The sequence below is a fragment of the Panthera leo genome, chromosome A3 (assembly GCF_018350215.1).
Source record: "Panthera leo isolate Ple1 chromosome A3, P.leo_Ple1_pat1.1, whole genome shotgun sequence".
Classification (NCBI taxonomy): domain Eukaryota; kingdom Metazoa; phylum Chordata; class Mammalia; order Carnivora; family Felidae; genus Panthera; species Panthera leo.
In genome coordinates, this window is record NC_056681.1 from 65956914 (window position 1) to 65969276 (window position 12363).

At 52.1% G+C, this 12363-nt stretch overlaps 1 protein-coding gene across 2 annotated transcripts in view; it reads left to right on the forward strand.

Moving 5' to 3' along the window:
- Positions 1 to 2922: 2922 nt before the first annotated feature.
- RHOQ (ras homolog family member Q) overlaps positions 2923 to 12363 on the forward strand; it is a 34719-nt gene continuing 25278 nt past the window's right edge. The window contains exons 1-2 of one of the 2 annotated variants that reach the window (XM_042932200.1): positions 2923 to 3135; positions 3696 to 3754. In XM_042932200.1, the coding sequence (XP_042788134.1) occupies positions 2994 to 3135; positions 3696 to 3754 (201 nt within the window). In that variant the 5' untranslated portion in view covers positions 2923 to 2993. The remainder of the gene's footprint in view (positions 3136 to 3695; positions 3755 to 12363) is intronic. The other variant, XM_042932199.1, reaches the window with a different exon arrangement.

The following is a 12363-nucleotide window of genomic DNA, read 5'->3' on the forward strand; positions in this document are numbered from 1 at the left end:
TAGAGGGAAACGAGGAGAAGGCTAAGTAGAGATTTCACTGTTCACACACAGACCTGTGTGTTTCGACATTAGCAGTTTCAAAGGGAGAATAGCCAGCAGAGTCTGCAGATGCTTAGAAACAAAGTTGCTTCCTGTCCCTGCAATCCCTGAAATGTGAAAGCTGGCTTTTGTTGTTGTTGTTGTTGTTGTTGTTGTTGTTGTTGTTTTTACCACTGTATTATCTTCTTTGCTTGTTGGAAAGTAAGCTTTCTGTTGACATCTATTTGGTCCTGCTGGCTAACCCATCAGTTCATCCACATGCTGACCTGGGGCATCCAGGATAATGCCCCCACCCGTCCACATACGCACTGGTGGAATCAGACCAGAACTCTAAGTATTCCTGGCAGTCAGTCTGGGTTCTTCTATGGGCCAAAGGGATGAGGTCACCATTGCCAATGAAGTCACCACTGCATGATTCATCCAACATCAGCTCCCTATTTGGGGTGCTCTGACATTCCCAGAGCTTCTCCCAGAGCATCCAGAACCTGGGTTCCTGCTATCCTTCAAGGTTCCGGAGCTGATCCTCCAGTTTCCTGGATCCTTAGTGAATATCTGCCCCCTCTGAGAAGTAGTATAAGAACCGAGAGGCTGGAGTCCTGAATGGGGGAAGCCTCAGGGAAGCCTTTATCCTCCAGTCCCAGGACAGACCTCGTCATCCCTCATAAAGGCCTTCCCGTTGTCTCCAGCAACTGCTTCTCTCCTTGTCCCAAAGTTTTAACCAGGATCTCTCCAGACACATTCTGAAAGGCTCCAGAGTTCTCAAGGGTGAGACCTGATTCCACAGATGAGTTCACATTTATAGATGAGAAAGCTGAGGCTGGGAGAAGAGAAGTCACATGTTCATGGTAACACCACTAACAAGTATCAGAGCTGCGACCAAATGCACTCTCCCTGCTGGAGGTACTCTGGTAGCTTCTTAACCTCTTCTGATAGACCTTCCTTTTAGAACATTAGTTTCTACAAATGCTGCCTGAAGAAATGGTCCTGTAGGCAAAGGGGGCAAATCCTCCTTTCTTCCCCTCTCACAGGAAGTGGCAGACACTGGCTTTGAACCAAGACCTGATTTCAAGGCCCTGTCCTGCCTTCCTTAACCTGTCATTCAGAATACAAAAGCTATCTTCCAGAATCACTGCATAATCTAAATTAGTGGGGCAATGCCAACACCCACACTTAGACCCAAATGTGGAGGGGTCTGGTGAGATGTTCAGTGTGACTCCACAAAGACCTTCCAATAATCCAGGAAGTCTTTCTGGGACAGTGGAAATCAGATTTGGGGTTTGAGAGTTGAGTCCTGGGAAGTGAGGCATGGGGACATTCTCCAAAGTACGCTCCAGGTCTTTGAATGCTGGAATTAGCTGGAAGACTTTGGGATAACCACTTTGCCTCTCTAGGTCTGTTTGCTCATCTACAACCTCAAGAGAACTAAGGGAGATGGTCCAGTTGACCTCTGCACAGCTTTTCAACATAGCGTTTTCCAATCTTGTGAATCAATGAAAGAAAGCCATTTCTCACATTCAGCAGGGGATGGGAGGTTGTGATTCCCTGGCACTCTCCCCTGCCCTCTCCTCCAGTGCCTAATGGTCAAAGCAGCACTGTAGGTCAGTGAACAGGACCCGGACAGACAGTATTTCCAAGCTCTGCCCAGGCAGGGGTCAGAGGTTACCCCCTGGATCACAGGCCAAGTCTTAGAGCAAGGGTATCCTCAGGGATCACAATCCACCACTTCGAAGGACACTCGGGACTGCAAGGCGACCTCAGAGAATGCTGCCTCCAGAGGACGCAGGGGTACATTTGCCGCATCCAGACCCCATAGGGTCTCCTTTTTCTGGCTGTTGGAGGGTTGCTTCAGAGGTTCAAGATGCTGTGACTCCTTTAGGCACCAGTTTCAAAGTAAATGATTCAAGCTCGTGCTGTGAACAGCCTGCGTTGTTACTGGGGCGGGGGGGGGGGGGGGGGGGGGAGGTGTGTGCCAAGCAATAAGCCAGCTGTGGTGGTCCACCACAACCCCTCCCCCACCACCTCGCGCGCCTTAAAAAAAAATTTTTTTTAAACCTCTTGGCCTTTCTTCCTTCCCCATTTCTAGTTCTGTTGTGCACTTAGAGGCCGATAGGATGGATCCTACCTTCCGGATGGGGTTTAAATATACATGTATAATTTTGCATGACTATTGCGTCATCGTTGAAGTCGTCGTGGTTCCCCAAGAGGCCTCCTAGGCTTCTTCAACCACCGGGCCTTTGGACGCTTCCGGGCGCTGCGGGCACTTGCGCGAGGAGCCCTCGGCTCCTCCCGAGCGCTTCCTTCTCGGCCTCCTCCCCCAGCCTCACCTTCCCCCCACCCCCTCGCCACCGCACTCCGCCCCAGCTCCGCGGCTCCTCCCCCTCACCCCTTCCCCAGCCCTCGCGGGGAGTCAAGCTAGTGTGAGCGGGCAGGGCTGAGCGGCGGTCGCGGGCGGGGCCCCGGGCGCGGGGCGCGGAGCCGGCGGGCGGGGGCGCGGGGCTGGCGGCCGGCTCTCGGGGAGGCGCCTGGGCCCGCCCTCCTCCGGGGCCCAGCTGGGAGGGGGCCCGGACCCGCGCGGGGCGGGGAGAGCCGCCTGGCCCCTCCCCTCCACTGCCCTCCCCAAAGTTGCCGTCTCCCCTGGGGCCGGCCAGTCTTATGATCCAGCGGATCCTCCTGGGGAGGCCGGGCCGGGGAGAGGGCGCCGAGCGGCGGGGGCAGCGGGCGGGCGCGGCGACCGGGGCCTGGGCGGGGATCCGGGCAGCGACCGAGGCGGCGGCAGAGCCCCGTGCCCGCCGCCCCCTCCCCTCGGGCGGGGGGAGCCGCTGCATGGGGCCGGGGGGGCGGCCCTGCTGCGCGGAGCGGCGGCGGAGGCGGACCCCCCAGGCGGGCTGGGGCTGAGCCCGGGGCCGGGGCGGGGGCTCCGGGGGGACCATGCCCGGAGGCCGGCCGGCCGCAGCATGGCTCACGGGCCCGGCGCGCTGATGCTCAAGTGCGTGGTGGTCGGCGACGGGGCGGTGGGCAAGACGTGCCTACTCATGAGCTATGCCAACGACGCCTTCCCGGAGGAGTACGTGCCCACCGTCTTCGACCACTACGCAGGTAAGCCTCGGAACTGCTGACTAAGGGGCCGCTCCCCGGGCCGGGAACTTTGGAGCAACTTTGGCGGAGCCCCCTCGCCGCCTCCCCCGAGCGCGCTCCCCACCCCTCCCCCGCCTTGCCCTCTACCGGGCGCCCGGCCCCACCCCCAGACCTCCCCTCCGGCGCTCCCAGTCGCCGGCTCGGTAGACCCCTCTTCTACTCCTCCCCACCCCCGGCCCAGTCCCAGCTCACCGCACTTCCCAACCCCCGGACTCCCTGGGCCGACCTCCATGACCTTCCCACAGCCTCCTCCCTACTGCCCCAAACCCCCGGGGGAAGTACTTAGGGCACCGGGCGAGACGTGGCTACGGGACTTGGGAGAAGAGAGTGGGCAGCGGGGATCACATCACACGCCGGCCTCACACCACTTAACAGGGCACAAGGGAAAAGGGGTGACATCTCCCCGAGAGCGCCGCATGCCTCCGGCTGGGTTGAGATAAAAGAGTCCAAGTGGGGAGCGAGGTTGCCCCAGACCCTAGATAATTGAACTTCTCTCCCCGCCCCCATTTCTGCCCTTGCAGTCAGCGTCACCGTAGGGGGCAAGCAGTACCTCCTGGGACTCTATGACACGGCGGGACAGGTGAGTGTCTTGGCCCCTGGCCGACATCCCCTTGCCTTTCCTCAATTCAGGGTGGCTGCAAATGGCCTTTGGAAACTGAGGTGTGGAAGAGGGAGGGTGTGTCTGCGAGGGGCCCCTCTGGATCAAATCTTTATTTCTTTTTTCAAGTCAGCAAATTAGGAAAAGGAGAAACACAGGCAAGCACACACAACGCAACAACAAACCTAGCCCAGCCCACCCCATGTGAACCCCTGTGCTATGAAAGTTTTTGCCTGTGTGTGCTTTCTGCATGGTGCCTGGTGTGTGGGTCCCAACTCCTGTTGCAAAGTGGCAGCGGCCAATCATGAAGCGCCCTTATTTTTAGTTGCAGATGACCAGGTCTCCCCCTCACAGCCTCTGTCTGGTCCCTCATTGGAGAGTGGTCTGCCTGCCCGAGGAACCTGATTGGTGCGAAATGGCATCATCTAATATGATGGGAAGGCATTTGGTCCTGGTTATGTTTATTACAACATCATTGCACTCTGGGACTCGAGTCCCTGCAAACGTAATTTGTGGTGTTACCAGAGGACCATAGGGAAAAAAAGAAAAGAAACAACAACCATTCAGCCACTCCCTGGGGTAAGGAGGAAGAGGAAGGGTTAGGAGTTCAGTATGAATCTTGGAGGAAGAGCTTTTTTTTTCTTCCTTAGGAAGGCCAGGTGACTTTGTCTGGGTTTTCTTTGGGAGAGATTATTGTGCAGAAAGAAAATGCACACTCCTCCTGGCAGCCTCTGACCATTAGCAAATCAGAGGTGGCTCCTAAAGGATTAAAGTCTCCTCCCTGTCTCTGTCCCAGCCACCCTCTTCCCAGACCCACTTTTGCTGTGGGTCTGGGATGATTGTGTGTAATGAAGTTTTGTAGAATCCAGCCCTGTGATTAGACATGAAGCCTTGGGCAGAAATTTCCACGTGTCATCCAGACTTGAGTCGTTGAGGCCATGTGAACAGCTGAGGGGCTTAGAGAGTGCTTTGGAGGATGTCTGGTAGTACAGTTTCCTTTTCTATAAAATGTTAGAAAAAATTCCTGTTCATGTAATATATGCCAGATGCTTAGCACTGAGTCTGGCACACACAGGTGCTCAATAAAGGGGAGCTATTCTTTATAGCTTTTCTAGATTCGGATTTCAGAATTGTGGTACCAGGTTAGAGTCTGAAAAAATGTTTTATTGAGAGTGTTTTGATGTGGCTTCTGGTTTCCAAACCGTTAAGTTAGAGGAGCATCCGAGGATAGAGAAACTGTTGGCAGTGCAAGGTGCCAGAGGCTGTCCCCTTTCACCAGACCGTCCTAAGTCAGTACAACCAGTTCTTAGCTTTCCAGGGCCCCTTTTGGATGCCTGCCTTATTGTATTGTAGCTGTTACTTATTCTGTCAGAACGTATGGAGGGCAAGAGGCAGAACTCTGTCAGTTAAGTAAGACCAACTTTTGAGCAACAGAGTAGATAAATAACAGGTTGAAATTACTGGTTGAAAGGAGAGAGGTTTTTAAACATCGTCTCTAATTTTAACTTCTCTCACTAGCACCTCTTCCCTTTTCTCATTTAACTTGTCACCATGACCATTTGTTTGACCACAAGCCCTGTTCAACAGGATGTATGTATGTCAGACCTGTTCTGTGCACCTTTAGACCCAACTAATATTTACTGAGTTCCTTTGACATATCAGGCATGGGACAGCCACATGCAAATATCTTTTTATTTTCTCCACAAAACAACCCCATGAGATAAGTGATATTCTATCTTTGCAGATGAGGAAACTGGGATTCCGAGAAGCTAGGTAGCTGACTTAAGGTTGCACAGCTACTGACGGGTATTGCTGGGATTAGGGCACGGGTCTGAATTTGCCCCAGTTTGAGGTGGTTATACACACAGGAAGCAACAGGAGAGGCTGAGATGCTACCTGGGTTGATTGGATTCCTTGTGTGTCTATAGACACACCTGGAATCTTGATGGCCATTCTCTGAGTGGGGGTCGTATGCAACCGCTACAGAGGAGAGAACCCAGATCCAAAGAATCACCTGAAGTTGGACCCACTCACAAAACCAGGGCTTCCCATAAGTCATCGTGATTGCTGTTTGTATTGTATGTATGTTTGTATTGTATTGTATGTTTGTATTGTATCGTATGATACAATACCAAGTGGGACCAAACTATTAGTAAGGTTCCAATGTTACTGTTTTTACCCAGCGGTCGGACACCTACTCTATCGGCCAAGATGCGTTTTAGGCCCCCTTGGTGTTTTTGCCAGTGTCTGGAACTTTTCCTTTTAGATAAAAGTTAGTGATAATTCATCTTTCAGCATTTAAGGGTTTATTACTAATAAGCAATCTTAGCAATGTAATTATCAATGAGATTAAGTGAGGATTGCCCATTGTCTACCTTAGCACTGTGCTAAGCACCTGGGGACTACAAAAGAATAAGTTTAAGATAGGGCTCTGCCATGGCTGATGATAGGATAAGTAGAAGTGTCTGAACCAGATATCTGTTCATGTGTGTTACATAGGAGATTCCTGTGTTGTCATTAAGATGTGATGCCTCTATGAAGCCATGTTTACAATAAGTAAACACATAGACATGCATACACACGTATACATCCATGTTTAAGCCTTACGGACAGCAGAGGAAAGCCCACGGGCTTTTGAACCAAAGAGACCTGGGCTCAGATCTCCATCTTACTGTACTAGTCGTGCGATTCTAGCTGTATTTAACCTTTGTGATGTAGTAAAATATGTGGACAATTAGAATCTATGCTGCAGTGCTGTAAACTGGCTTAAACTGTTCAATGTATGTGAAAACAGCTGACACTGTTCTTCCCTCATAGTAGATGAGTATAAATATTACAAGAAATTATTGTACTGCGCCCTGGTCAGTTTTGTTGGGGCAAGGGGGGTCACAGGTGGAAGAGGATAGTGTATTGTGTTTGGAGTTGACGATAGAAATTCCACTAGATTCCAGATCCTAGAACCTTTTCACTGGAGGTGTGGAGCCAGCTTTGTACTTCCTGATTCCCACAGTCCCCATCACTGGACCCATGGACGCAGTCCAGTGTTCCCTGCTCTAAATGCCCTGTTGTATCAGATGGTTTCCTTTCTTTCTCAGAGCCTGCATCCCCAGTAATGTAAGAGAAACTTTGAAAAACTAAGAGTTCAGTGCACACTTCGAGAGACAAGTGGGGTATGTAGGTTTCAGTTGATTCTACTTTGGGAGGTAAGAAGCGTTGAGGAGGAAGTGCACGGGACTGGAAAGCGCCGCTTTCTCTCCAAAATGCTCGCCCAGAATGTTCACTCGCTGTATTTGAATAACAGCAATAAGGGCCTCCCTTAGGTTGGAACTTAAAGTTTATGTGCTTATTCTTGGTCTCCTCTTTGACCCCAGTCAAGTTCAAAGCCATAGGCAACATTCACCCAGTTTACATACTAGGGAACAGAAGAGATGACCATGGTAGATGACCTTTTGCCTTCTGGAGGAGTCTGCTTCCCCCTTGCCCTCTACCACTATTGGTCGAGAGTGGAGGTGGGGGGGGGGGGTGGGGGGGGTGGAGCGTAGGTTGGGGGAGAGAATGAATGAGTAGGAATGTGAGTGTTTTGGGCAGCTTTAGTCCCTATCATGGGCTCTGCCTGGGCACATCCCTCAATGTCCCCCACACCAGAGGGGAAGCCCCCTCTCTTGGCCAAGCCCCCGGGTGGCCCAGGAGCATCCCTGACGCTTTGCCCAGCGTTTTGGAGTGGAAGTTGAGGGCAGTGGTGCCTTCCTCCTCGCTGGGGCCTTGTAGAGGGGTCTGGCTTCCGGCCTGGGAGTCTCTGCAGCTTCTCCTTTCTTGCCCAGCTTTCAGGACTTCAGGGTAGGCTCTGCAGCAGCCCTCTTGTCCACTCAGGGTGGGACTGGAGAGGCAGTATTTTCCCTCCTGCCCCTGTACTGTTTGGAGCACAGGGGAGGTGGCAAGAGCTCTCACTCTCTGTGCAGATGAGCTGGTGGGGAGCTGCCTGGCAAGCTGCTCTTGAGCTGTGGGCTCCTGGCTGATCTCTTAATCCTTGGCAGGAAGGCAGAACTTGATACCCTAAAGAGGGAAGGACTGGCGCCCAGTTTATCCCAGATCTCGGAATACCCACACTCAGGAGGGTGTGTGTTGGGGTGCTTTTAGGTTCCCTAAAGTTCCAGATTTAGCCACTGCCTCAGTATGTGGAAGTCCATATGCATGCTTTTGGGTGTGCTGTTGCTATGTCTGTTCACTGAAACACACACACAGGTTCAAGGATGCATACACGAGAGCCATAAATACCCTTAACTTAGGTGTCCCTGGGTTGGCTTTTCAGTGACAAGTGAGATCTGTTTCTTACTTGACGTAGCCCAGCAGCTGTGGCTGACCTCCAAGCCCTCTGGGTAACCAGGGAAGTACTTTCCCTCCAGAAGGGAATCTCCAGGGGAGGCAGCCTCGGAATGCCCTGACTTCTGTGTGTTTCATGGGGCAGCACCTAAGGGCCTAATATAATGGGAAGGGGCCACGGGGCGGGGTTGGGGGGGTGGCGTGTTGCCACCTCAGGCTCCTCCTGCCTTCAGGCAGGCATCCTCACAGTACCTGCGAACGTACACTTTTGCCCGATGAGGAAATTGAGAGTGAGTAGGCGAATGGAAACTGGACAGAGATGTAATTAGGAGAAAGGTTTTCCTTACCTTGGAGGGGGCCTGCGGGGAGCTTCAGGAGGGCTCGGGGAGCTTCAGGAGGGCTCGGGAAACACCCGCCTGCATTCTGCAGCTTCCGGGTGTCAGCAGCCCCTCACTGCGTCCCTGAAGGGCCTGGGAAGCAGAGTCTGGGAGAAGCCACGGAGTTCCTCCCCAGCCCAGCTTCAACAGGTGAGCTGCTGGCACTAAATATCCCGATTTCCCTTAGTAACCTACTGTAGATTTGTCATCTGTGCGTTTTTCCTAACCTTTTTAGAAGCTATTTATATCTGCAGCCTGCACCACATTACACTGAATGCTGGTTTCCTCCTCTGCATTGGGAAGGTGGATGGCCTCTCTTGGCTCCAAAGCCTCTGCAGTGACTGAATGTCCTGTGCTCCCTTTCTTCTCACTGTGATGTGGGTTTGGGATATGTTAGCTCCGACCGTGGTCCCGCAAGCAGGAGCCTCAGGGCGGGGGCAGTCTGCATCCGTTCTGAATGGTTTGTCTGTGTGCAGGTGGGCCCTGTCCCCTTCCTGGCCATCTGATCTGGCTGGCTCCTCCACTTCTCTCATGGTTTTCTTGAGGCTTATTGCCATTTACGCTCTGGGAACCAAAGCATCCCAGCAGGAGTAGCAGAAGTGGGTGTCATAGGTGTGTTCAGATCCCATCTTCGCGGCTCCTTGTGCAACCTCAAGGGGCCTGAGCATATGTTGTCATTTCTGTGCGTGCCAGGATACGAAAAAGGTAGGAAGCATTGTTTTACAGCTCATGGGTCAGGGGCCTTAGGGCAAACTGGGTGTTTGCGGTTTTGTTGTGGAATTTGGGGTTTCAGGAGAGGAGACCTAACGGCATTAAAATAGGACAAAACAAAGCAGCTTTCCACGGGGGTATCAGTTTCTAGCAGTGACACATATGTTGGCAGCCGCGGGCACTACTACCAAGAGGTCTCAGATACAGAATAGCAAACTGCAAGTTGGAGGGAAGGGAAGCAGTTACAAAGAAAGAAAACCGAGGACCACACAGGTCTTTAAAAGCTAAAGTTCTTGAGTCTCAGCTGGATTTCCTTTCCCTCAGAGGGGCTTGGTTTTGCCCTAATTTGGCAAGCCACGATCCAGGAGCCTCTTTCCTTGCCCTCAGCAGTTTGCTGTTCCTCTTTTACTTTCTGGCAGGCAGCTGCTTCGTACAAGGAAGCGAGGAAATGTGGGAGCGAGCGGGGGAGGCCCTCCGAGGAGGCTAGGTAGCCGTGGATGGTTCATGGGAGCTCTCCCGGGTTCCCTGAGTAGATCCCCTCTGGGGCCGGTTTCTGCTCTCTCTGAGCTCCCTGAGGACCTAGAGCCTTGTCCTTCTTTTTCTCCAGCACGGTTCCAGCACTTAGTCTGGTGCCTGGGGCATGGAAGGGGTACAACAAATACTTCTCAGATTGAGTCGATCCTTAATTTGGCTTCAACTCCTTTCTGCTAAAAGGTTAACCAAAGACTAAGGCAATAGCCCTTAGATGATAGCTTCAGGCACAACCGGTTTCTTGGAGAAAAGTTTTATTTAATACAGAAGTCTCCAAAGTTCAAAGGAGTTATAGCATGGAGGTATGCAGCAGGCATCAGTTATACCCCCACCTAGAGCCCGGGGGCTTTGTGGTCACCGGCGGGCCTGTCTCCCAATACTATCTCTCAGTCTCAGGCCTTTGCAACTTCCCTGAGGCCTTTCACATCTAGAGCTTCCGAGGAGAAGGCAACTTGGCTGTGAAAGGGTGGGTTTTGGATTCTCCAGACCAAATCTGAATCCCAGCTCCTCTTCTCTGGTCCGCTGGCTCTTCCCTCCCTGCCCACTGGGGAGATAATGTCTGCTTCACAGGGTTGCCGTAAGGATTAGAGATGGTGTATGGGATCACCCTGGTCACTCTCAGCCACCATGGACTGAGTACCAGACCCCTGCTGGGAGTGACGGTCCAGACCAGCTTTGGGGGCTCCACACCGGTTCGGTTCTGTGGAGTTGGTGCAGTGCCTGCTCTGTGTTCTGCTCTTCTCTGGGGGAAAAAAGGAGGAGTCAGAACTCTGAAAGGTCTGCCTATGCAGCTGGGAAAGGTCATCCTGTGAAACTGAGTGTTGCACGGTCCCAGCTGAGAAGAGGTGAAGGGGATAAGCTCTGTGGAAGATGTAGGCTTGCAGGAGGAAGTGGGAGAGAGTAGAGTATTCTGCTGGTGACTTCCGTGGGCCCCCATGTTACTCTGCCAGGGCCCTTTCCAAGCAAGGGTCTTGACCTGTCGGAACCTCAGTTTTCCTCATCTGTAAAATGGGGACTATAGTTGCATCTCCTTGTGGAGTCATTGGATCAAATCTGAGCTTCCCGGCTCCTAGGCTCAAGGCATTGGGGTAAGGCCAATAGGCAGCCCTGGGCTTGGGCTATTCAACCTCAGTCACTTCACTCAAGGCCCTTCCACCCCACCGTGTGCAGAACACATAATCTCTTCTCTGTCCCATGAATGAAAACTTGGGGAGCCTTGGATTAAATGAGGTCATGCAGGCAGAGGGTCATGGGGAGCTCATATTCTGAGTGAGGAGGAAGAGCATGGGGAGCACAGGCGTGGGGGGATGTCCCAAATGTGTCTCTGTGGACCCCAGATCCCTGGTATCGGTGTCAGCTTGTAGAGCAGGGCTGATAACTAAATTATGGAGTTTTTCACTGGGTAACTGACAACTCAGTAATTAGAGAGATAATTAATCTGGTGCTGTGTTGCTTGTTGATTTTAATAGAAAGAACACCAGAGTGGGGGAAGGGACTTTATTGTTGTCACTGTTTCTTTTCAAGTGACTGGTGGGAGTAGGGAACCAGCCGCCTCTCTCCCAATCAGCAGACTTGCCAGCCCCGCCCAGACTCAGGATAGAATTTGGGGTTTAATAACGACACACTCTTCACTGAGTGACATTTTTACAGAGCACAAAGCATGTTGCATTTGCATTTACCTCCCAGAGGCCTCTCACCTGCTCTGTGAGTTAAGGAAGTAAGTGGCGTGTACCTCATTTTGCGGGTTCAGAGAGATGATGGCTTGTTCCAGGCCACAAAGCTGGTGACAGGCAACAGCAAGATTCCAGGGCAAGCTGTCCCACTCCAAGCCTTGGGTTCTTTACATTAAATTACCCATGCTAATCAACGTGATGGTGTGAAATGTCTCTTTTACATTGCATATATTCTGTTGTTGAATGTTTCATGTGAAAAGTACATTCTGCGTGCAGTCGCTTTTCTATTTTTTCCAAAGTTTGTTTATTTATTTTGAGAGAGTGCGCGCCTGTGCTTCTGCACGGGGGAGGGGCAGAGAGTGGGAGAGGGAGAGGGAGAATCCCAAGCAGGCTCCACACAGTCAGCAAGGAGCTGGACGTAGGGCTTGAACTCATGAGCTGTGGGATCCTGACCTGAAGTCAGATGCTTGACCCACTGAGCCACCCAGGTGCCCCTGGGGTGTGTTGCTTTTCTAGCTAGAAGAGCTGGTAAAATGTGTGGCTATAAGTGGAAGAGGAGGGTTGCCGCTAAAATGGCTCCTGTAAACACTGGATGTGTTTTGTTAATTTGTTCATTTACCTAGAAGGTTAGGGTGTTTTGTTAATTTGTTCATTTACCTACATTCTAGCTTAAAAAGAGCCCCCCCATCCCTCGGGGTGCCTGGATGGCTCTGCCGGTTTAGCGTCCAACCTCTGCTCAGGTCATATCACATTTCGGGAGTTCCAGTCCCGCATTGGGCTCTGTGCTGACAGCTCAGAGCCTGGAGCCTGCTTCGAATTCCGTGTCTCCCTCTCTCTCTCTGCCCTTCCCTCGCTCATGTTCTGTCTCTCTCTCCTTCAAAAATAAATAAAAACATTAAAAAATTTTTATTTTTTAAAAAAGAGCCTCCTCCTAGGTGGTACAGGTGAGGGTGTGAAAGGACCTTGGTGCTATTTGCAT